The sequence below is a fragment of the Siphateles boraxobius genome, unplaced genomic scaffold (genome assembly GCF_051911475.1).
Source record: "Siphateles boraxobius isolate OS27281-9 unplaced genomic scaffold, OSU_SipBor_1 25, whole genome shotgun sequence".
Taxonomy (NCBI): Eukaryota; Metazoa; Chordata; class Actinopteri; order Cypriniformes; family Leuciscidae; genus Siphateles; species Siphateles boraxobius.
The window spans coordinates 33758996-33771861 of NW_027508866.1; the positions used below are offsets into that span (position 1 = coordinate 33758996).

Genomic DNA, 12866 nt, shown 5'->3' on the forward strand with positions numbered 1-12866 from the left:
AATTTTATTATTTATTATTATTATTTTTTACCTACTTATTAACTTGAAATCTCAGGGTCATCTTTAAGTAAATATATTAAGTCAAAGAGGTTCAGCTGACAAAATTTGTGGAATCACTGCATTGCATGTAAATAAGAAATGACATGAACTTGTACATTTGTTTGAAAGACAAAAGCCATCAAAAGACTCTAATACATGGTTAAATGACTCACAGTGATAATTCACATAATAAAATGTGTTTGTCAGAAGTTTATAAGATATGCAGTGTTACCATGTTGAGAAAACTCTTCTTAAAAGTGAAATGATTTCTGTAAATCCAGTGATCAAATGCTTTTCAGTGGCTAGTCTGTGTGAGCAATTGCACAAACCTGAACAGATATAAGCTGTAGAAGTAGTAGTAGTAGTTAAAATAATAGGGACAATAATCAATGAATTATTAATAATTTACTGCCAATGTGAGAATAACATGTAATCATGTAATCAATAAAAAAAGACTAACTGTAGTCCTATTGCGAGTATTTTAAAAGGTAATATAATCTAATTACAAGTACTTTTCTTGGAATCTGATTATGTAATCCAGATTACATGTAATCAGTTACTACCCTGCACTGCAAAGAGCCCATTTGACTTGTGCATATATTGTATACTATTTCCCCAATAAAATTATTACCTGTATCTGTACATTTGTCACAGAGACGAACTCACCTGGCCATCAGAGGGCTCCCTCACCCGAATATAGAATTTTCACTCTCACACTACATTTCCCATCAGCCCCGTACCTGCCACTGATTACGTCGCTCAGCTGTAGCTCATTCTTAGACCTAAACTGTCTCTCCGCCACTCTTCCTTGCGAAGTCTTGTATTTTTTTTTTTTTTTTTCTGTATTGCCTACTTGTTGTGACCCAGTTTATGAATCTCTGCTACCTGCCTTTTGGACTATCTGCTTTGTTATGATTGTTCTCCGCCTGCCCTGATCTCCTGCCTGCTTTTCGACCACGACTGTGTGTGTCCTACGTTGCTGTGTTTACTGGTATCTGACCATTGCCTGATTGACCACGATTTTAATAAAAGCTTGTTTGCTTATGGATCGCACTTCGAGTGATCCCTCGTTACATTACTGTTTAATATTTTTACCGAGCTGTTTTCCTCCCATGACTGGCTGCAGTGTGTTACTTCAACATGCAGGTCAAATAACCCCAGTGTGAATGTAATGGAACGTCTTTATTGACAAGAATTTGAGCTTCCAGTTTAGATACAGTGATTTTTTAAAAGAAATGAGTCTACATTATTGTGCAAAAACAAAAATAGAAATACAGCAGCAACAATTCCTACAGCAGAGCTGACTCTAAAATCTGAGGACACAACGAACAACAACAACAATAATAATAATAATAATACAAAGCACTGTTTACCACCATTCCCACATGCTGATTTTAGCTCACAGACGTTTAATACTGTATGAAAATGTGTTCAAAAGATATTGTTTGCGACAATATCAGACTGAGTCGTGTGAACTGTACAACGGTCCACCATCCTTCATTTGATTGTCAGTAGGAAATGAATCTGGAAGTGAAGAAATATGTTTTACTGTAGAATTAAACTGATTTATGAACTATGATGAAAGATTTTTCCTTGAGGGTGTCCGTGTATCTGGATCACTTCAGTGTTCATGCAGACTCCAGCAGAGCTTGACTTTTCATTCCACTCGTCCCTGACGCGCTCACGTTTCTGCTTTGACTCGAGATGTGTGTACGGTCTTCACCACCTTGGCGGTGCTTTTAGCGTCCTGTTCAGGGCTCTCTGAGAGAGTGTCTTTGGAGCCTTTCTTCTTCTGAAAGGAACAAAACAAAAACAGGCACACATTACAGTGAGAAACATCAGACACTGATTATATGACGTTATGTTTTCGAAAGATCAAGTCTCTTCTGCTCACCAAATAATTTATTTGATCAAAAATACTGTAAAAACAGAAGTATTGTGAAATAATATTACAATTTTACGACTTTATTCAATTGCGAGTTATAAAGTCAGAATTGCGTGATATAAAGTCACAATTGCAACAAAATCAACTCGCAATTCTGACTTTTCCTCGCAATTGCGACTTTATATCTCACAATTCTTACTTAATAACATGCAAATGCAAGTTTATAAATCACAATTCTGGCATATTTTCTCAGAATCGTGAGATGTAACCTAAAAAGGTGCAATTACCTTTTTTTTTTAATTCTGTGGCGGAAAAAAGCTTCCATAGTTTTCTGTTGTAATATATTTTAATTGTAATTTAATGATCAAAGCTGAATTTTCAGCATCATTACTCCAGTCTTCAGTGTCACATGATCCTTCAGAAACCATTCAGCTCAATTCAGTTTAAATTTAGTTGAACTGTATTGTCAGTGCAATTAATTGTCTTTTAAAACCCACAGAAACTCATCAGAAATGACAGAATATTATATAGTCTCTATGACTCTGACTCTAAAGGTTAATATTTAAACTAGCAATGAAACTTATCACAAGTTAAATAATTAAGCTTTGACCTGCGCAGGGGTCGAGCTGGAGCCGGGCACGTCTGCGGTGCGGGTCACAGGGAGAGGAGGAACCAGATCAGTCCGAGAGCTACAGAGATCAATAAGTGGAAAGAGCATTAAAAAGGACCTATTATGCTTTTTTACATGTTCATCTTTCTTTAGTGTGTAATGTTGCTGTTTGAGTATGAAAAAGCTCTGCAAAGTTACAAAACACAAAGTCCCTCCAGCGGGAGTTATTCTCTATATCAGTGTCAGTGTTTCTGAACTCCCTGAAACGCCTCCATTGTAGTCTTGAGTTTTCTTCCGGGAACGAACACGTCACAATATTCCTCATTTAAGTAATTCCCACCGAAGGCATATGCAGAATAAAGGGGCGTGGCCTGGTGGCCTTGCCATGTTGCATCCAAAATCACATACTCTCTTGACTTACTCTGCGACCGCTAAAAAAGTTTGTTCTATATAGTATGAGTGTGTGTAGTACGAATGTTATCCGAACATTCCGGTTCAACATTTGCCATGTTGTCATTATCATGTGACCTATCAGCGTCAGTTACGTCACTTCACTGCCATTCACAAATCCTCTCCTGTGGCCTCATGGGATAGTAAAGTGTCCATCATATGCATACTTCAGAATCTCACCGGAAGTAGTAGGTCATCCGGGTACTTTTTGCCTACTCTTTTATGAGTACAACTATTCTTGACACATAATGTTTCTCGCCTACTATAGTAGGGAAGTATGTGATTTCGGATGCAGCTGCTGTTTTTTCCACCCTGGGTCTAATTATGGGAAGGGGCAGGACATTTCCAAAACACACTCAAAGCGATTGACAAATCACAACACACTGGTCCAGCCGACCAATCAGAGCATAGTGTGCTTTTCAGAAGGAGGAGCTTCACAGAGACACGAACTAAACAGAGTGTTACTGACAGACTGGGAAGAGAGGAGCTGCAACAATGGAGAATGTTTTTTTTTTTTTGTTACATTTAAGCATGAAAACCTATTCTAGTAGAGCCCAAAATAAAATCAAGAACATTATACTTTAAAATGAAGAACAGTGACAGTGAGTGTGATATGAAAAATCCTTTTGACCGCTCAGGACTCACTTGACCTCGGAGAGCACAGACCTCTCGCCATCCGAACAGTGAGAGCGTCGAAACTGCCGGAAGCTCCTGGGAGAATGTGAATGGCGGATCTTGATTGGGTCACCTTGTGTCCTGAAACGAGATACATGCAGTCTTTAAAAGCTTACCTTCCTGGGTTACTGCAAACTCAGCGTTCATTAGACTGAAACATCCGTTTTACATGCAGCTCATCAGGGACAGGAAAAAATGCATGTTTTCTATGGACTCTTATTTTCAGTGTAATGCACTGGGGATTTTTACACACTGACAGACATCGTCTTTGATGACATCATGTGCCTTGTAATCTTTAATCAGAATATCTTTCCCCCTCTCTTGCAGCGACTTCTTTTCTCTTCTCTGATGGCGTGTTTACTAGAGAGGGCGGGACATCCTGTCACTCACATGAGATCTGAACCATCTGAAGATGCCCACTTTAACGGCCCAACAAACATTCTGTTTGCAACCGTGTTATCAAATACAACAATCTGGGGTTTTATTTGTGGAAATATTTGATGTTTTATGATGTTTTTTTTTAATTTAATTTCAAAATAGATATAAAGTCCATATATAATCAGTTCAATATATAATGATAGTTTCCCATTCGCTCTTGAATGGTTTCACACATATACTGTAACTTTAATTTAACATTGATTTCCAGAAAAGTCATTATTTTATCTCAATTAAATCACAATTAAATAAAATATATGAACTTTCCATCGCAAAGAGGAATAGAGCATCTGAAGTCAAAAGACACGTTTCACAGCGGTCTAATTAAGTAATATATTAATGTAATGCGGTATAAATGGTTTACACAGGAATTACATTTGCAGGGAAAAAAAAGTTTCACCAAGGCAAAAATTTTCTGTATATACATTGTTCAAATTAATACATTATTAGCCGACTGTGTGATTTGTATATGTACATTTTTGAAATCCATAACTTGGACACAGTCACCTCTGATAACAGATGAGATCACTCTAAACTGTAATGTAGACGTATGCAGTTTCTGTAAAGCTGCTTTTCACAATATACATTGTGAAAAGCGCTATACAAATAAATGTAAATTGAATAAAATTTTTAACGGCTAAATACGTTTTTTTTTCGGATATCCTAAATAGTTTATGTGGTAACATCTAAATTAACTTGTTTCATGCGAGTAAAAAATGTAATCTGACAATATCAACCTGACACTTGAAGGTTAGCACATCTTTTCATAGGACAGTTTGATTTGACTCACTCCACTTTCTTGTACGGAATTTCCTTTAGTTGCTCCTCAGAGAGACCGGAGGGATCGATCAGGTCCTTCCTGTTCACAAACATAAAATGATCATCACCGCTTTATCATAGATTGATTTATTAATAATGCTAATTAGTGACGAGAGGGACGTTAAACTCACTGGATGTGTTTCCAGAGCTGCTCTTTAGCTTGAACGTCAGGACTTCGTCTACGTCAAGAGAAAGAGTTCAAAGACTGGCATAAGACATAGGTCATATCATAGATTTTTAATTATTCAACCCTATAAATCTACCGTATCATATTTGATATGTACACATACTGGACTGAAGCAACTGAACTTGACTTGATTATCTATACATCATTTTATAGAAAAATCATGCGAGTATAAAATATGATCTATCAGTTTCATTGAAATATATAATAGTTGCACTGCATTAGATTATATGTTTTGAAAATACAGAGCTTTTATCATAAAAACATTTAAATATCATCTTACCAAGACATATGATTGAAAGTGAAAATATATGATTGAGACATAATTGAGAGTGAAAATATACGTAGATATGTATATACATTTTATCACAAGTAATCAGCTATACTGTTATAAAGATCTCATTGATTTACATTACAAGCTATCAGAATATTATCTTACTTTTTTAGCTATATAAATATCAGCAAATGCATCTAATTGCATATTCTTACTCAGTTTGGGCCTCTGAATAAAAATAGTTTTCCCTCCATATTCTCACTATATCCTACAATATTAAAGGCTGATGTATCAAATATGATAGTTGACGAATAAAACATGCAATCTTTTTTTTTTTTTGTCTAAAGATTCAATAGCCTTTCCATTGAAAATAATTGACCAGGGGTTAACAGGGTTAATAATTTCACGCTTACGATCGTGAGCGGTGCCGTGAGCGACGATGGTTGGGATCGTTTGGTGTTTTTTCTTTCTGTCTGCGTAGCACAACCTCCCACTGCGGCCCAGAATCCACCATCTCGTTCTCCTGACGGGACCTGCAGCACACACACATTTACTACAGAGATTTACTAGTGAACGCATTGATACTGTCATTCAAATTCATGCTTTCTTTCAGACAGAAAAAATGCCCTGCTTTTCCCAAAGAATTTCCCAATTTCCATTAAAAACATGAATTGCATAATTTATGCTGTGCATGTATTTCACGAGAGCACCAGGACAGCAGTCCTCTGAATTTCATCGTCCCCAAGAAGCTCAGTGGATTCACCCACCGGTTTCTTTTTTTACGATGTTCCCTGTTGGAATTCTCCGATTCGCTGCCACTGCTAGTGTTGCCACGGGAACGTGATCTAAAGGGGCAAATCAGAGGGGTCAAAAAGGTGACAGGACAGAATGAAAGAGGGACACATTCCTGAATCGTTCTAGAATGTTTATCAACATCAGTTTTGTAAAAACAAAATGAAACAAAAATTATAATACAAGAAAATTAAATGGCATCTGCACTCCAAATTAGATGTTCTTAAAATAATTGAGTATGAATAAAATAAAAAATGACACATCTCCATCTACATCCATGGTCATTTATTAAACATTTTGGTGAATCTGATCCAAAAACTGTGATTCACACTCAGTTATTTAACACGATTCATTCTGCATAAAATTCATTTTGCATAAAAATCAGTGCAGAAAATGAAGAAAATAAATAAATTAAATAAAACAGCCAGTGACAAACTTGTCTTGAAAAGATTATATTAGAAAAACAACGTGCCGTGAGACACTAAACACTAATTGTTTCCTTTTAGCAATATTATATCAGTTGTGAATCAGCTGAAATCTAAAGGAGCGAGTGAATAGAAGTGAACCTCCTCCTGTGTTGCTTGTTGGCCTGTGGGTCGTCAGCGGTTTGACCTCTCCTGGAGAAACAAAACACAAGGAAGGGCGTTTAAAGAGAAACACTGACCGTTCTATCATCTCTGACAGACAGACACAAACGCCTGCGATGCTTTGAGGATGTATCAGTATTTATTTATTCTCAGACATTGTTTCATCAGTTCCTCACGTCATTATTGATGCCCAGAGGCCAGAACTCAGAACTATGGTAACTTTCAGCTCCTTTACTACCAGACAATGAGACTTTAGCTGAAAAATAATCATTCTAGAAATATCAAATCATGTTAACATGATGCCATTTGTAACAACAGATTCAGGATGTTATCAATTATTAAAAGGACTAAAGGAATTATTCAGATGCAACTCTTTGTGCTTGGCTTCGTAGTACAAAGGACATTTGTTCCATTTTATTTCCACTAGAGGGAGCAAATGCATCTGGATTCACGCTGTGTGTGAAAGCTTAAAAATGCTGCCTAGGATGCTTTCCGAGAGAGGACGGCATCAAGGCAAATCTCCTGAGAAACCTTCATCTGATTGATATACCACAATCCTGTGCTTTCTATTCTGTGACAGTTGAGCTAAAAAGTAAAGATGGCATCTGAAAGTGGTGTAAATGTACATTTTCCGCTTCTGATGTCATCTCTAGTGAGAAATGACTATTGTAGAAGTTAAATTATTTGCTTAGTTTTCAACAAATCTCGCTCTATTGTGCTGCAGATCATGAAACCGTTACACAGCGTCTGTCCGAAATCAGTTTCGTGAGGAGCCTTCGTGTGAAAACACTGCCTGCGACGTTATTGCCTGATAAGGCGCCGGACACGGCCTCAGTGTTGATGTTCAAAAGAGTTTTAAGTGCTTCCTCAAACTTCATTAAGACTCAAGGGCTGTGTCTGAAATCGCCCCTTATACCCTTAAATAGTGCACCATTTGAGAGGACAACCATTTGTAATGGTGTCCGAAACCATAGTGGACGTTATCGAGTGCACTCATTAAATCCCATAATGCACCACAATAACGAGTGTACATTCAGCGGCTAAAGAATACCCATAATGCACTGTGAGTGTCGGGTGGCGAAATGAATACCCGCGTCTCGCCAGAAGATGCGCCGGCTGAATAATCCATCGATCCATTTTCCAAACCACTGGTCCAATGTGGCTACAGTGTAATATCACACAGGTATAACGTCTCTTTTTATTGCTTGTTAATTAAGGTTTATACATGCTAGTTTCCATGCCAGAGTTGAAGATAAATCTTTTCATTACTACTGGAGCTGCCAGTTTGCTAAATTTCAAATGATTATTAGACCACAAGCACAAACTAAGCAAAAGCGGCAGTCCTTCCGGCGCCTCAGTGTCCGAATTCACCCACTCGTTTTCATTCACTCCCTCAACTGAACTATATTAGTGGAGTAATGTCGGGATTAGTGACTGAGGGTATAGGGGGAGATTTCAAACACAGCTAAGGTCATAAATGAGTCTTAATGCAGAAAGGAAATGCATGTGAACACAATGGTGCACCCTTAACACGAGCACACACCCGCGGCGGGCCGAGTGAGACGTCTCGTTCTCGCTGCCTCCTGAGGGCGAACGTCTGTGAGCTTTTGGGAATTTGGGAGATTTGTTCCGCTCACTGGCCGAGTTGTACAGTCCGCTGAGGAAAAACAAAGACAGGACAGATTAGAGGGGACAAGAATGCACAGAAAACAGAAGCAAACACTACAGTGGCATTAGTGTGTTTATGTGTGCATGGGATACCATCAAATATCACAGTTCATGAATATGAATCAGTGTTATTCAGGGTTATCATCGTTTACTATTAAAAATATTTCTGTTCATTACAATATAGCTGAAATAAAATAAAATATAAATATTAGTTGAAAAACTTGAAAATTAGAAATGTTGCCTTGGCAATAAACTGAAAGAATTTTCTGTTGAAGCACTAAAAGTATTAACTGGAAACTAAAACTGAAATAAAACTAAATGAACCTGAATAGCAATATATATATATATATATATATATATATATATATATATATAAAAATATATATATATATATATATATATATAAATGACAAGCACATAAGGAATTATTAACAAACAAAAACAACAAAATTAAGATGAAAACTAAAAGTATAAAATTCAAAGGCAATATTAATACTATAATAAAACTAAAACAACACAAGTGTTACTGGTAACTAAAACTATTTAAAAAAATGTGTTCTGTAACTGAAAAATATTGGATTGGAATAAAATAAAATATAAATATTAGAGGAAAAACTTAAAAATGTTCCCTGGGCAAATAACTGAAATATGTTTAAATTGAAACTAAAAAAAAAAAAAAAAATTTTAATTAAATAAATTAAAGCTAAATAAAAATATAACTTTTAATTCGTAAAAATAACAAAAGCACATAAAATTACTAAAACTTAAACTAAAAGTAGAATAACATGTTTAAATATGCTCAGTCAAAATATGAATAACTACTATAAAAGTATACAAATAAACCTAAAAAATATTCATAATATGAATGCAAGAGTACCATGGTAAATAAACCTGATATATTGTTACTTATTTTTTGAACACATAATCATGATCAGTACTGTACCTCTGTGGGGCGTCTTCCTCCCATGGTGCACTGGGCTTGTTTTGCTGGTCTGAAGTGCTGTCTGTCTTTGCATTGGGACTTTGGGAAAATACAATGAAACACGATGCTGAATGTTGACATATGATAGTTTGCAAAAAGTATGTGTTTTAATATTTCACAGAATCCTGTTGGAAAAACACTCTAAAATGAGATCTTAGGCCCTGTTTACTCCTGGTATTAGGAGGTGTTTTGGTCGATTGGATCGCAAGTAGACGAGGGAAACACATTACCGTTTACACCTGGTGTTTCAATCCGTCTCTTCTGTCCACTTTCAACCACTTCTGTCCTGATTTCTTCGAGGGGAGGGTCTAGTGACGGGTAAATGTATGGGGTTTTTCAGATCTTTCGATCTAATGGACAAAACAAGCTCACACAATTTACATATGAACACGCCTGGAGACGACGGAAAAACATACATACTAAATGTGTGTGTGTTTGAAATCAGGAATGATGAGAGAACATTGTGTTTGGTACATTTTTCCTCTTCAAACCAAACTTGTGTCTTCAGCCGATAAAGTTTAAATCCCGTCTGGCTAGAGCTCTTCCCATAATGTTCACTCATGAGGACAGTAGACGGAGAGAAGACGGTTTTTAGTGGCTGTTTGAACACATTCAATCACATGAGCGTTTACACTACGAAAGCAATCCGGTCTAATGTGTTTTCCACTACCTCTGGAAGTGGCAGAAAGTGGACAAGATTAAATACGGGTGTAAACAGGGTCTAAAACGTTTTGGAGTCATCCACTTGTGATCCGATCGACCAAAACATCTTAATACCGGCTGTAAACAGGGCCTTAGAAGCAGGAAATTCAGCACAGTATCTATTGATGTTATTGATGTGGCCACATTTACATTACATGCTTCAAGTGAACCAATTCCGTTTTTTTCTTCCCATGTGGCACAGATTGGCTTTGACCCACGAACATGTAAGAAAGAAAAAAGCACCTAGATTCTGATATTCTCAGATTGGTTTCAGGCCTCATACATATGAGGAAATAAATCTGATATGAATCGGATATGTGTATTTGCGTCTGCCATGTGAACGAACAGATCGGATATTCCCATCAATGCGAGTCGTTTGGTGACGGTGGACACCAATCGTGATCACATGGCTAATTTTAATGGCGCAATGGAGGACGAAGGCTCAACCCAATATTTTGGTGACCTTTAAAGATGTTGCGGAAAGCAGAGGCTTGTATTATCATTTCATCTGCACTGTTTTTACTTCCTTTTTGGCCTAAAATTTTTCGGGTCAGTACATCTACCTTTGGTTGTTTCGGCAAGTGTATAGTGAATGCAAATATCGGATATTGGTCACTTTTAAAAGATGGTCATCAAAAAAATCTAAATTGGGCTTCAAGACCTGCAGTGTAAATGAAACAATTGAACCTCATATCAGAGTGTTTTGAGGAAGAAAGTCATTGTTTGCGGTTTAAGAACTCTGGATGGCTTAATGAAGGAGTTTAATACCTCTTGACTGGTGTAAGTGCAGTGGTTTTGGACTGGCTCTCGCTCATGGTCTCCGTCTTTGTGACCGTCTGGCCTCCGTTGATCCGTCCTAAAGCACATATTTCCGAAACATGAGTGCTATTGTGGCCAAAGACATCAATCTATATCCAGTTAACCAGAACAACTCCTAATCACACCGGCTGAGTCCATCTGTATCCGCCTCTCACGGCTTTCCTCTGTTGTGTCAAGAGATTGCCGTCTGAAGGCCGTTTGAACAGAACAATAGACCTGCTTTTGAGCTCATGCGTGGAGGTCAGGTGCGACTCGCTTCACACACACACATTCCTGTCTCAGCCGAGCAACAACAGTGTTGATCTCAATCACATGCCTGTGGAGCACTGAAGTGAAGCCAGCTCAGGTGGAACCAAACTGACCGATCGCACACCTCAGCTGCAGGTCATGTGACCTCAGGGTTTCTTTTAAAGTTTCGTTGTATGAGTCCAGCTCCAAACAGTTGTCAGTGTAACGACTAACAACATTCACCGCAATCCTGACATGAGGAGGTGTTGCTATACAGTTGCCAGGCTGTTCTGTGTGGTTGCTAGGGTGTTCTGTGTCGTTGGCAGGTAGTTGCTAGCTTGTTCTGTGTGGTTGCTAAGTAGTTGCTAGTGTGTTTTGTATGGCTGTTAGGAAGTTACTAGGCTTATGTACTGTTGCTACGCAGCTGCTAGGGTATTCTGTGTGGTTGACCGAGTGTTCTGTGCAGTTAATAGATAGTTGCTAGGGTATGTTGTGTAGTTGTCATGAAGTTGCTAGGGTGTTCTGTGTGGTTGCTACATAGCTGCTAGGGTATTCTGTGTGGTTGCTAGGGTGTTCTGTGTGGTTGCCAGGTAGTTTCTAGTGTTTTTTGAATGGCTGTTAGGTAGTTGCTGAGGATTTGTACTCTTGCTACGTAGCTGCTAGCTAGGGTATTGTGTGGTTGCTACTTGCTAGGGTGTTTTGTGTGGTTGCTACTTGCTAGGGTATTTTGTGTGGTTGCTATGCAGTTACCAGAGTGTTTTGTGTGGTTGCCAGGTAGTTGGTAGGGTGTTCTGTGTGGTTGCTAAGTAGTTGCTTGTGTGTTTTGTATGGTTATTAGGTACTTGCTGGGGTTTTGTACTGTTGCTAAGTAGCTGCTAAGGTATTCTCTGTGGTTGCTAGGGTGTTTTGTGTGGTTGTTATGCAGTTACCAGTTCTGTACAGTTGACAGATAGTTACAAGGGTGTTTTGTTAGGTTTCTAAGTAGTTGTTACTGTGTTTTGTATGGCTGTTAGGTTGTTGCTAGTGTATTCTGTGTGGTTTTTAAGGTGTTTTGTGTGATTGCTAGATAGTTACCAGTGTGTTCTTTGTGGTTGCTAGGTAGTTGCTAGAGTGTTTTGTTTGGTTGCCATGCAGTTACCAGGGTGTTCTGTGTGGTTGCTATGTAGTTGCTAAGGTGTTTGTATGGTTTCTAGGTAGTTGCTTGAGTGTTTAATGCAGTTGCTAGTGTGTCTTGTGTGGTAGCTAGGTAGTTGAAAGGTTGCTTGTGTGGTTGCTAGGTTGTTGCTAATGTGTTTGTATGTTGCTAGAGTGTTGTTCTCTGTGGTTGCTAGGGTGGTCTGTGTGGTTGGAAGGTAGTTGCTAGGGTGTAGTGTGTGTTTAGCAGGTAGTTGCTATGGTGTTCTGTGTGGTTGGCAGGTAGTTGCTATTGTGTTCTGTGTGGTTGGCAGGTAGTTGCTAGGGTGTAGTGTGTGTTTGCCAGGTAGTTGGTATGGTGTTCTGTGTGGTTGGCAGGTTGTTGCTATGGTGTTCTGTGTGGTTGGCAGGTAGTTGCTAGGGTGTAGTGTGTGTTTGCCAGGTAGATGCTATGGTGTTCTGTGTGGTTGGAAGGAAGTTGCTATTGTGTTCTGTGTGGTTGGCAGGTAGTTGCTAGGGTGTAGTGTGTTTTTGCCAGGTAGTTGCTATGGTGTTCTGTGTGGTTGGAAGGAAGTTGCTATGT

At 38.2% G+C, this 12866-nt stretch overlaps 1 protein-coding gene across 1 annotated transcript in view; it reads right to left on the bottom strand.

Annotated features, from left to right (window-relative positions):
- Positions 1–1202: 1202 nt before the first annotated feature.
- Positions 1203–12866, bottom strand: part of epb41l4a (erythrocyte membrane protein band 4.1 like 4A) — a 46668-nt gene continuing 35004 nt past the window's right edge. Inside the window, exons 13-23 of the mRNA XM_077243702.1 lie at positions 10871–10958; positions 9362–9439; positions 8294–8407; positions 6730–6780; positions 6139–6216; positions 5785–5904; positions 5045–5092; positions 4885–4953; positions 3630–3740; positions 2535–2613; positions 1203–1831 (exon numbers count right to left, since the gene is read on the bottom strand). Coding sequence (XP_077099817.1) covers positions 1721–1831; positions 2535–2613; positions 3630–3740; positions 4885–4953; positions 5045–5092; positions 5785–5904; positions 6139–6216; positions 6730–6780; positions 8294–8407; positions 9362–9439; positions 10871–10958 — 947 coding nt within the window. The 3' untranslated portion in view covers positions 1203–1720. The remainder of the gene's footprint in view (positions 1832–2534; positions 2614–3629; positions 3741–4884; positions 4954–5044; positions 5093–5784; positions 5905–6138; positions 6217–6729; positions 6781–8293; positions 8408–9361; positions 9440–10870; positions 10959–12866) is intronic.